This window comes from Aptenodytes forsteri, unplaced genomic scaffold (assembly GCF_000699145.1).
Source record: "Aptenodytes forsteri isolate BGI_AS27 unplaced genomic scaffold, ASM69914v1 Scaffold53, whole genome shotgun sequence".
NCBI classification, from domain to species: domain Eukaryota; kingdom Metazoa; phylum Chordata; class Aves; order Sphenisciformes; family Spheniscidae; genus Aptenodytes; species Aptenodytes forsteri.
In genome coordinates, this window is record NW_008795909.1 from 10,578,152 (window position 1) to 10,589,229 (window position 11,078).

The following is an 11,078-nucleotide window of genomic DNA, read 5'->3' on the forward strand; positions in this document are numbered from 1 at the left end:
AGCCCTGATAGTGTGTGCTGAGGGGGGGGGGGCGGAGCAAGGGGGGGGGGGGTTGCATGCGGGGGGCTCTGCATGCGAACCGAGCTGGAGGAGGGCGGCTGCGAACACCCCTGTGCATGCACGCATCGGTACGTTGGGAGCAGGCTGAGGCAAGCCAGCTAACGCTCAAACTGTCTTATTGACTAGATCTAGCTCATCAGGCACCTAATATCGTGCATTTTTCAGCACTTGTCTCAATTTATCCCTCTCCCTTTCCCCGGGGTGTCTCATTAAGAGTCTGATAAACGCTACTACAAGGTCCCCATGAAAGTGCCAGCCCTCGCTGGCTCCCCATGCTGCTGCCCCTGGGCAGGGGGGGCTGTCCTGTCCCTGTCCCTGTCCCTCACCCTAGCACATCACAGCCACGTGATGCCGAGTGCCCAGCCCTGCTCCGGGCAGGTTTGCTGAGAGCCGATCTGGCAGCTGGGCACACATCCGTCTGCCTCATTTACATGCACGATTACCATGGTTTGGTGCAGTTTCCCTGCTGGCAAACTGGTGTGATACCTCTCCATCTACTCCACGGGTTTTGATGCTACCTGTGATCCTCACTGCCGGGAGACAAGCAGAAACAGGCTCTGGTGGGACCGACCCAGGAGAGACCATGAGCGCATCCTCAAGTCTCTTCCAGTCTAACTCAAGTGACCCAGGTGATAGAGTTTCAACCGCTTCCCGGGGGAGATGATCCCCAGCGTAACAAATCACACAGCCAGTGGGTTTATCCAGGCCCTCTGCATATGTTCCTCCTGTAATGCTGCATCTAGATCAGACTTCTCTCTTCTGCTGCTACCACCCAGAGACTGGAGGCGTTTTACCTCGCCAAAGCCATGGCATAACCAAGGACTTTATAAAAAGGCATTGGCCTGGTCCCATCCCCACGTCTCTCTCTCACGCTATTCCTTATCCTCAGACCTGCCCCACACTGGCGATGCGCCCAGAAGCCTCTCCAAAGGGGGACAGGGCTGTACAAGGACAGATGCAGGACAGTGGTTGCACATGAGTTGATCCAAAGCAGCTTCTGAACAAGGTGAACATGCCCCCGTCACCTGCCCACATGGCCCAGCCCAGCCAGGGACAGGCCGAGGGCGTCAAGTCACGCACATGAACGCAACGTCCCCAAACGCCGCTGTGGGTGTTTGAAGGCTGCGCACTGCCCTTTGCTCGGCCAAAGCACAACCTTGTCCACTTCAAGGAGCTCTGAGGGAGTTTATCCACAGCAAGAGCTACTCCTGCCTGTCCCACCAACCCTGCAGAGCCCAAAGAGCCGTCTGCCAGTGTCCTACCTGATCCCATCAGGCACGTCCTACCTGATCCCACTGGGCACTGCTGCTGCAGGGGCAGAGGGTGGCCCCGCTGAGCAAAGCCCCGGCACGAAGAGGAGGTGGGAGGTTTCACATCTCCCCGTGACTGGCACAGCTTTTCTCCTCTCCCACCCCTGGAAAGCAATCTCCACTGCACGCTACAGCTAGATTTTTATAGATACAGGCTATCCCTCGATGGAGGCAAAAAGCCAAGTGCATGTAAGTGATATTATAAATCACCTCTCTTTGACGATCACTTGAGTTCTGCACAGACTCCTGCTCACTCTCATCTCTTGGCTGGAAATGGTTCAAACCCTCTTTATCTTAATGAGGGATGAAATCCCACAAAAACGGCAGCATGCCACCCAGCCTCGCTGTGCTGACACCAGGCAGGATCCCAAGAAACGGCTCTGCTGACTGACAAACCTGCAGTGGGACCAGAGACGCCGTTCACCCCGCCAGTGTCATCCCGAAGCAGCAGCAGCACTGAGCCAGTGGTCCATGGGCTGGAGCTACAGCTGTGTAACCCGCACAGCTGCTGGTGTGGCTCTAGCAGGTGGAAGCACCAGTGCTGATGGGATAAACGTTCTCGATATGGGTTGGTTGAACCAGTGGTAAAAGCAGCCCTTACGCTTTGGCATCCTCTTCTGCTACCCCCGATGAAATTGGGAAAAAGGCGAATTCAAGCTAACAGGCTCGCCAACGCAGGCAAGGGCATGAGGAGATCCAACGTCATCTGCACCCTCGTGCACATGCTGTGGAGAGAGCTGTGTCCCCGGCTGCCAACAGGCCCCACAGGGCATCCATCCCCATCGGGGCACCTTTTGGAGGGGAAGCAGCAGCAGAAGCGGAGATGCCTGGGGGAAATGATTCCCCTACCAAGGGGCCTCAGTGTCAGAGATGAAGGAAAAACAGCAGCATTATGTGAAGAGCACAGCACATCAAACTACAGCTCAAACAGGCAGAAATATCCTCCGAGCACAGTGATGTCTACAGAAGGACCAGCTCCCGGGGCTTTTTCCTCCCGAGTTACATAAGCAGAGGCAAGGAGGGAGGAATGGGAACCACTCCGAAGGGATTCAAGACTCAGCTGAGTTGCTTCAGATTTATCCTTTCTCCGGGCACCATTTTTATGAAGATCTCAAACCCGCTACGCATTATGCAATCCCGGTCTGGATTTCATTTCTCAATCTCAGCTCTTTCCCCGAAAGGAGACCCAGAACCACTAATCACATCTCAGAAACACAGGATGGGAACGGAGGCCTGGGAAGCGATCTCTGCTCCAGGAGGGAGCAGCAGTGCTCAGGAGCACGTCAGCCCAGGCTCTGGGTACCACGCTGCCTGTCCCGGTGAGGCAGGAACCACCTCCCCACCCACACGGGGTTGCAATCCCTTCCCAAACTCACCTTCAGAAACTTGTACAGCAGAAACGTGAACCAATTCGTCAGCATCTTCTCTGCCACCGACTCCGTTCTGTAGGGAAGGAGTAGGAAGAGCAAAGTCATCAGGAGAGGATATTAAAGGTCTCTGATCTCACCCATTGCCAGCTCAGCCTTGGACTGTGGCTATATTATTTTTGGCTTTAAAAGGTCACATCTGGAAAGGCAGGAGCCTCGAAGCAAAGGAGCACAAGCAGACAGCAAAAGCTCTAGTGAAAAGCTTGCCCATCCACACGGCTGAGCCACAGCAGCCCCCCAGGAGGGAGAAGCAAATTGGTCTCCGGTGTATTTGGAGATCCAGACAGAGCCGAGCATGACCTTGTCTGATGGGGAGTCTCGCCCAGGGGATGACCAGCTTTCTACCTCTCCCTGGTACCTTCTACTTAAATGAAGTTTGTTTCTTGCATCGTGTCCCACTGGAACCAGGCAGATCCCTCCACAGGAGGATTGTATGAGACACCTAAGCCAGGTAAAATGTTACCCACCACTACTGGGTGACATGGGACTTCCCAGCAATACCCAAAGTAGCCCTTGATCTCTACAGCCTCAAAGTCCAGGAACCACAGTAGAGCAAGATGACAATCACCACCAATACTGGAGGGATAAAGAGAGTTCTCCCCAGCAGCCTGTGCAAGGTCTGTTCAGAAGAACTGCTGGAGGAGAGGACACCTGGTTCTTGGCACTCAGTGGTGGTGACGGTGAAGCTTTAGGAGGCCACGCTCTGCACCCTCGCTTCTCTCCGTGCCCTTACCCTTGGGCCTGGATCTGGGTGGCTCTCAGGCAAGGATGCAGAGCTGTGCGACACAGAGAGGGCATGGTCCACTGGCACATGGCCTTGGTTAAAGCCACCACTAGATTTAGGTCTGGAGACTTTGATCCCAGTATGGTTTTATCCCCAGTACTAATTCAGCCGAAAACAAGGGGATTAAAGGAGGAAGAAGTAAGAGCAGTGGTTGGAAGCTCAAGCTGTTTTCCATGTACCTTTGGAGCACTGTGCAAAGACACCGTGCCATGCTTGGGATTTAACCCTTCCCTGCCTGCATGGTGGAAATCCCGGGTCTCTGTGTGTCTCCTCAGAGTGGGGTGGTGATGTAGGAGTTTGCAGTGAACAATGCTGCAACCACCTGCCCAAAAAGGAGCTTAAAAATGGAGCCGTGCCTCTCAGCTTTTGGAGATGCAGTTGAAGGAAGCCGCCAAAACTGCCTTGAGAAAACTTATAAATTGCCCCTAGTTTCCTAAAGCATGGTTCAAATCCAGGTGTCAACATGCTCCAAAGCGGCATGGCAGGGAAGGTCTGGGGGAGTCGCCCGTGTCTGTTTGGGACCATCACTGCACAACATAGAATAGAATAGAATAGAATAGAATAGAATAGAATAGAATAGAATAGAATATGTGCACATATGTGCACATAGAATATGTGCAATAGAATAGAAACATGTGCACAAGAGGGAGAGAGCAGGATCCTGCAGGATGGGTGTGAGACGTGGTGGGTCCGAAGGGGACGAGGGGACCTCAGGGTGGTGGTACTGCGGCCAGGATGTGCCGTACCAGCAGAGGAGAGGGACAGTCTGGCATGGAGGGAGTTGAGGGTGACACAGGACCCAGGTGAACCGCGCAGCCCTACAAGGGCAGCTTAACGCGCCTGTCTCTGCACCACAGCCTGGTCTCACTGTCATAAGATTAAAATCCCCCTTAACACGTCTGTTATTTTTAAAGTGGCTTTCACTCCCTTTAAAGTAAAAATGCCAGCCAGCCCCCCCAACCCTCTCCGGTTAGGCTTCTTCAGCTTATCCACCCATTAATCATCAGATCAGCCACTTGCAAACACAGATGCTCCTGAAAGCACAAGCAATACTAATAACCTCAGGGACATGGCTGCATTCCTGTTGCGCCAGGGGAATGGACGCAAATGGGTTGACTCAAGAGACAAAACCCAGAAGGAACCCAAACCTCAGAGCCACCATGAAGAGTCCCACTGCCCAATGCCATGTACTGCCCAACAGCAATGCCATGCCCGGCAGATGGGACAGGAGCAGCTCCCAATGGCCAGATGGCTGGGGTAGGAAATCCACTTTCCCAGAGTTTATTCAAGCTGACTCGGGGTCATATGGTCCCAATCCAAGGCTTTCTCTTGTGCTAATGGGGCTTAGCCCTTTTTGCCCTCCCTGGAATAGCACAGTTCTCCTTAAACCATTAGGGGACAGTAATACCTGAGCCTCCAGAGGAGGGAAGCCTTCCTGTGCCCCGCCAGGAAAGATTAATCCATCAAGGGGAAGGAAAAAAGAGAAGGAAAGGGACATGGGGAGAAAGCCAAGGGAAGGGGTGGACTGAAACTATTCAGCAGACATCCTCCCCGGCCCCAGATCAGGTCGTTTGCTGGCAAGCCTGTAACACTCATCTGAAGTGCCACCACCCGGGCTCCGGTGAATGTTTGTCTTTATACACCATGGAGCCACATGCCACAGCAACGGGGGGATTATCCAATAACAAAATAAATAAATAGCAGTTCTCCCCAGTTAGATCAATGTTAATCTAGTTGCCCTGGGCAGTAAGCACACTCTTGCGCCCAACAGCAGTGCTAATCAAAAGGACGAAGGAAGCACAGCTCTCAACATCGCTCGCTCCATGCCGTGGCTACAGGAAAAATGAAGTCTCTTTAAATATCACTCAGGGAGGCACGAGCAAGGTGCTGGCCAGGGGACCTCGTCCCTGTCCTAAGCCTCCCGCAGCTCCACCTGCGATGGACCTCCAAGCTCCGCGGCTGGGGACTGATAGTCCTCAAGCTGCTGGGTCTTGCCGTGCCGGCAGTCTGGGCTCTGCCCCCGTGCTGCTCCCACAGCTCAGCCACTGCAGCTGCTGGCCTCCCCGCACTGCCTTTTATTTATATTTTATTGATTTACTTCATTCCAGACTTTTGCTCCAATGGCAGTGGCTTCATGATGCTCTGAGAGACCCAGGAGCTGGAAATGCAGTTTAAGTATTTCAGTGAAGCCTGGTGTCGTGGAGGGACAGTAAGAAGGGAAGAGCCTAAGGATGTGCTCAGGGAACAGGAATGGGGGACAGGGGTGGGCACCTCCAAGACCCACCCCTCTCCCGGCCAGCCACAGGTCTGTACCGTACCACGCTCTGTCACATTGCTAATGAGGTGCTTTGAGAAATTAAGGGCTCCCTCGCAATGTGATAAATGAAGCAGAGAGAGTAAGAAAGCAATGTGCCTAAAGAGATCAGCCAAGGGAAGGGAGCAGGGATGTAACTGGGATCAGCTCACATCTGTGTCCACTCCAGGTGTCTCCCCAGGGTCAGGCACACAAAACCCAACAGGCTTTGTGTGGTCTGGCCATGCCATGAACATTGGTTGATGTTTGAAAGATGCTCTGGTTTTCTTGAGCCTTTCTGGTGACACGCCAGCCCCATGGCTCTCAACCATCCCTGCATCTCTGCTGGAGGCTGGTAGCACTGGGCTGGTGGAGGCGGAGATGGGGAGGCATGGCACGGCGTGTGAAGGGAGAGGACGGCACGGAGGGCCTCGAGCTGGGCTGGTGGAGCTTATTAATTGTTTTTCTTCGGCACTTGGTGTATCTTTCAATATTCATCAGCCCATGATGAAGGAGAGCTCAGAGCTATCGTTAAATATTGATGGGCCAGGCAGACTCACAGCAGGGCTTGGCAGGCTGCCTCCTGCTCGCACTCCTCCCGGCCCCGGCGAGACTCCCAGCTTGTGAAGATCTGCTTGGCTTTCCCAGGAAAACCCCCACGTGCCCGGCGAGCTGGGCAAGCCCCGAGGAGGCAGTGGTGAAAGGAGGACTCCGGCCTGTTGCAAACCCGCAGAGGAACCCATGCAGGAGTGCTGGCAGCAAGGCAGCCACCAGGCAAGGCGAGAGCCACCCCAAGTGCCAGGAGGTTTGGGGGACCGCCTGGGTCACCTGGAGAAGGGAAGGCAGGTGGGAGCAATTGCTGCAGCAACACGTGACAGTGCCCGACACCAGTGCGCATCCTCCCCGCACCAGCCTACGCAGCCGGCAGCTGCTGAGCATCTTGCTCGATCCTCCCCAGACAACGTGAACCTGCACAGGCCAAACCAGAGTGAGAACATCCCATGGGCGACTCCTGAGCTGGCTGGGTCTGGTTGGTCCCACATCCCTCTCATACTTGCATGCAGACAGGCAAGGAAATGCTTGACCACAGACCCAGTGCCAACATTGCCGTCAGTGATGGCTTTGGTGTTGGCTGTGGCATCCCTAAAGGACACCAGCTCACGTCCACATACTCAGAAGAGCCTGGGCACTGTTCCACAGCTCCAACCTCTCAGATGGTCACTCACCTCCGCAAGAGCAGTTTGGGGTGGTTCTTACTCTCCAGGTTCTTCTCAATGAGGTCAGAGAGGAGCTGCTTCAGCACGCCCGTGGCATACTCCATCTCGCCCTGCAGTGCCGTCATGATGAGGGAGGCCACGTTGCCGCGGTCCCGCATGGAGAAGCTCCGCTGAGCCTCCAGAGTGCGGATGAAGGTCAGCAAGAAGTGCTTCTTGTTCAGGAGCTGCCCGAAGAGGGTCAAGGACTTCTCCACATTCGCCTGGACCTGCAAGGATAGAGCAAAGCTGGGAGATGGGCACGAGGGGGAGGGCAATGAGAAGAAGGTGGCTGGGCTGCACAAGACCCTGGATTTACCCTCATCCCCCAAGAGGAAAGGATCAAAAAGAGTCAAAAAGCAGCCGGATTTGCTCTCCTCATACCACCAAGCTTCCTCTTTGGTGATCAGCCTCAGTTCCCTCCAGAAGTATTATCTACTTTGCAATATCTCGGCATCAAGTTAACACAGTCTCAGGGCATCGATGTATATATATGTATATATACACACACACACACACACACTTCCATACAAAACTCCTCTCCTGCGCGTGTGCAGGCACATACATGCACTTCCCTCCCACAGACAAACACTCTTTCTCTCCCAAACACACACACAAATTATAATTTTCAATTTCAGCTAATAAGCAGCTCAAATTCCACCCAAGTCATTGCAACACGCGCTTCGGGTATTGTACAGAAAGTAAATAAAGCCACAACCCTGAGCTCCGCCAGCAGCAAACCCGCCTGGTTTTGGGGGGCTGGATTTCAGACAGGGAAGCAAATAGCAGAAATCTGGCTCTGCCCCACTCCAGACACAGCCTGAAATATTCCCTTTCCTCTTGAGACATGTGAAGGTGTATTTCTGGCCATACTTGGCCACATAGGACCCAGCAGGGATTGGGCTGGGATGCTTTCATCCCTGCGCTGCCATCATCAGCCCAGCTGTGGTCAGCCCTGACCACATTTCTTATCAGAAATGAACAATTTTACAACACAACGTTTTCCCATTAGAAAAGATGGTTTCCTCTGAATAAAAGCCTCGCTGTGGTAAAACGTCAATTTTAATGGTTTCCCCCCCCCCCTTTTCTCCCTTGTCTTCCTGAATTGGAAGAAAAGTAAAAAAATTCATTTCATGTCGATATTTGGAGACAAAACAACACTTTTCATTTCAAAACACCAACTCAAAATGAAGAACAGGGTTTTGACACATCAAATCATTTCACTTCAATCAAAACTTTGGATCAGCACTCTTCAGTTCAGCAAAATTCCTCGCAGTTGTAACTTCCCCCTCCAAAATACTCTTTCCTACTGGACAAAAACCCCGTTTCCCACCCAGTCCTTGTCAATTCTGCAATATGAGCCCCCAGGTGCCACTGCCACCCTCATCACCCAGGCGAGTGGGGACGCCTGCCCCAGAGCATCCCAGAAGAATGACGGGGAAGTGACAAGCCCTCTCTGCCCCCGTCCTCGGGGTTCCTCTCGCGGGCACCACACAAGCAAGCACGTGGCTCAACTTCCCTTAATGCAGGTCAGAGAATAACGTCCTGCTAGGAAGAGAAATGCTTTAAATTATGTTTTCCTGGAGTTCCTCCCTCCAGACTATGCAGCGATCTCGATGCAATGATGCTGGTAACTCAGGCAGATGCCTGAGGTTCAGCAGCATTGACTGGTACCTACAGGGACGCAGAGATGCCAGTTGATTCCTCAGCATGGGAAGACCCAAGAGCCAGCTGAAGCGCAGCGGCTGTGCTGGAGACCTACCAGACCCACCAGTAAAACTGGGACAGAGGGAGACGTGCTGCATCCCCACCCCTGCATGTTGCTGGTGCTTTTGCAGCCGGGACCAGGCAAAGGAGATCATGAGATGAGAGGCTTTCTCCCTTCAGCAGAGCAGCAGGATCTCGATAAGATGGGAAACGGGTCCTGCCCAACAGTAAACATCCCATTGGAGCCTTGGCAGGGAGCACGGGAGGACGTGAAATCGCCATCACAAGCAGCACGGCAACGCCTGAGCCCCCCACATGCCTGTCACCTCCCTGGGCCCCCGTGTTTAACTTGCTGATCATTAGCAGAAATAAATGAACAATACTGAATTAAATATTTAATCAGGCTTAAATTCACACAAAGCAACAAACCTCCCCCCCCCAAAACCTAAAGAGAAAGGGAGCTGGTACTGACAGCCTGATGCTTGCTGCGGATTAGCGTGTGCGTGAGCAAGTGCCGTTTCCTTCCCGTCACTTGCAATAGCTAATGTTACACTCTGAGTAAAGAGACAAATAAAAGCAAACCTGATTAAATTATATGAAGCTTACACAACTGTAGTTGCTTTATTTAATCTCTTTTGGGGAATTTTTTTTTTTTTTTGCTCCTTTTCAACTTTAACCCCTTGTTTCCCAGGCCAGGCTGAGCTGGCATGCTCTCTCCAGTGGGATGTTTTGAATTAGGAGCTGGAAGCGGACGAACTCCCACCCAGCCTGCCACGGCCAATGCAAAATTCCTCCTCTGATACCCTTTTTGATACCCTTTCCACCCCTCTCTCTTTAGGGAAAATCCTTAAGAGCAAGAGCAGAGGTGAGAGGAGAGTCAGGCATTTGCACAGACAGGAAGGGCTGTGCCCCAGGGAGGGCTATGCTCACGCCTGCTGTGGCTCTGAGCATCCAGAAACTGCTCCTTTTACTTTAACCCCTTGTTTCCCAGGCCAGGCTGAGCTGGCATGCTCTCTCCAGTGGGATGTTTTGAATTAGGAGCTGGAAGCGGACGAACTCCCACCCAGCCTGCCACGGCCAATGCAAAATTCCTCCTCTGATACCCTTTTTGATACCCTTTCCACCCCTCTCTCTTTAGGGAAAATCCTTAAGAGCAAGAGCAGAGGTGAGAGGAGAGTCAGGCATTTGCACAGACAGGAAGGGCTGTGCCCCAGGGAGGGCTATGCTCACGCCTGCTGTGGCTCTGAGCATCCAGAAACCTGAGCTGCAAGGGGAAATCCACGGAAATAGGGTCCCCACTGTGCTCCGGAGCTGGGATTAGGGACCAGGGAAAGAAAGCAGGCAGAGGGCCAGGGCCCCGCGCTGTAGCCATGCTGGCGTACAACACCAGCACGTGCACTTGCAGTTGGTAAGAGCTTGTTGTGTTGTAATTAGTGACCGTGCATCTTGCATCAGGGCCGATTACTTCTCCTAAATATATTGTGAAGCCCACGTCAACATTAATTACTGTGCCGGGTCAGCAGCAAGGGGAAGCTAAGGTCACCCCCCTCCTTTCTCTAATCAAGAGCAGCCTCAGCAGCCCAGCAAACGAGAAGCCAATTGCTGTGCAATTGCACGCACTAAATTAAACAGAGGTGGGGAGGCTGGGAAAGGAGAGGGAGCTGGTTTGGGGAGTAGGGGAAGGATGCCAAGGATGGGTTCTGCATGGGGAAATGGAGCCAAGCAAGCAGGCGATGTCAGACAAGCCTGCTAGAAACGAGCGGCCGGTCAGGCATCAAACAAACCCAATTGAATAAAGCAAGTGCTGTAGAAAATGACAGCAACAATGATATTAATATAAATATTGATATTAATGTCAGAGAGCGTAGTAACCATTTGGCAGCCGGTCCGCGTTCGCGTTGGGCCAGCATCCGAACAAAGCATCTCTCCAGCCCTAGGCTTGGGGCACGGGGACTCGTACAGGGGCGCATCCCCAGCGTGAAACACTACAGAGACAGACAGACAGAACCACACCTCCATCTCCTTCAGCACGGGGTGGTCTTCTATCCCTGGGAAGAGAACCCGCATGGCGTAGGTGCGATAGTCCAGAAAGGGGATGCCAGCCCCATCCAGGTCATTGGTCAGCTCGTTAATGTCAGTCTGCAGCTCAGCAAAGGCTGGGGTGGGAAAAGCAGAATTAAGCAACACATCCCGGAGTCCCAGCACACAGCATTGGCACCCAGCCTCCACCACACCCGCGCCCCC

At 53.2% G+C, this 11,078-nt stretch overlaps 1 protein-coding gene across 2 annotated transcripts in view; it reads right to left on the reverse strand.

The window, feature by feature from the left end:
* The window catches only part of PLXNA1 (plexin A1), a 112,228-nt gene that overhangs the window by 16,601 nt on the left and 84,549 nt on the right, over positions 1 to 11,078 (reverse strand). For both annotated transcript variants that reach the window (XR_657851.2, XM_009284437.2), the window contains 3 exons: positions 10,848 to 10,990; positions 7,101 to 7,357; positions 2,747 to 2,813 (listed from right to left, as the gene is read on the reverse strand). Coding sequence is in view for 1 of the 2 variants with exons in the window: in XM_009284437.2 (XP_009282712.1) it covers positions 2,747 to 2,813; positions 7,101 to 7,357; positions 10,848 to 10,990 (467 nt within the window). In the remaining variant the exon portion in view is untranslated. The remainder of the gene's footprint in view (positions 1 to 2,746; positions 2,814 to 7,100; positions 7,358 to 10,847; positions 10,991 to 11,078) is intronic.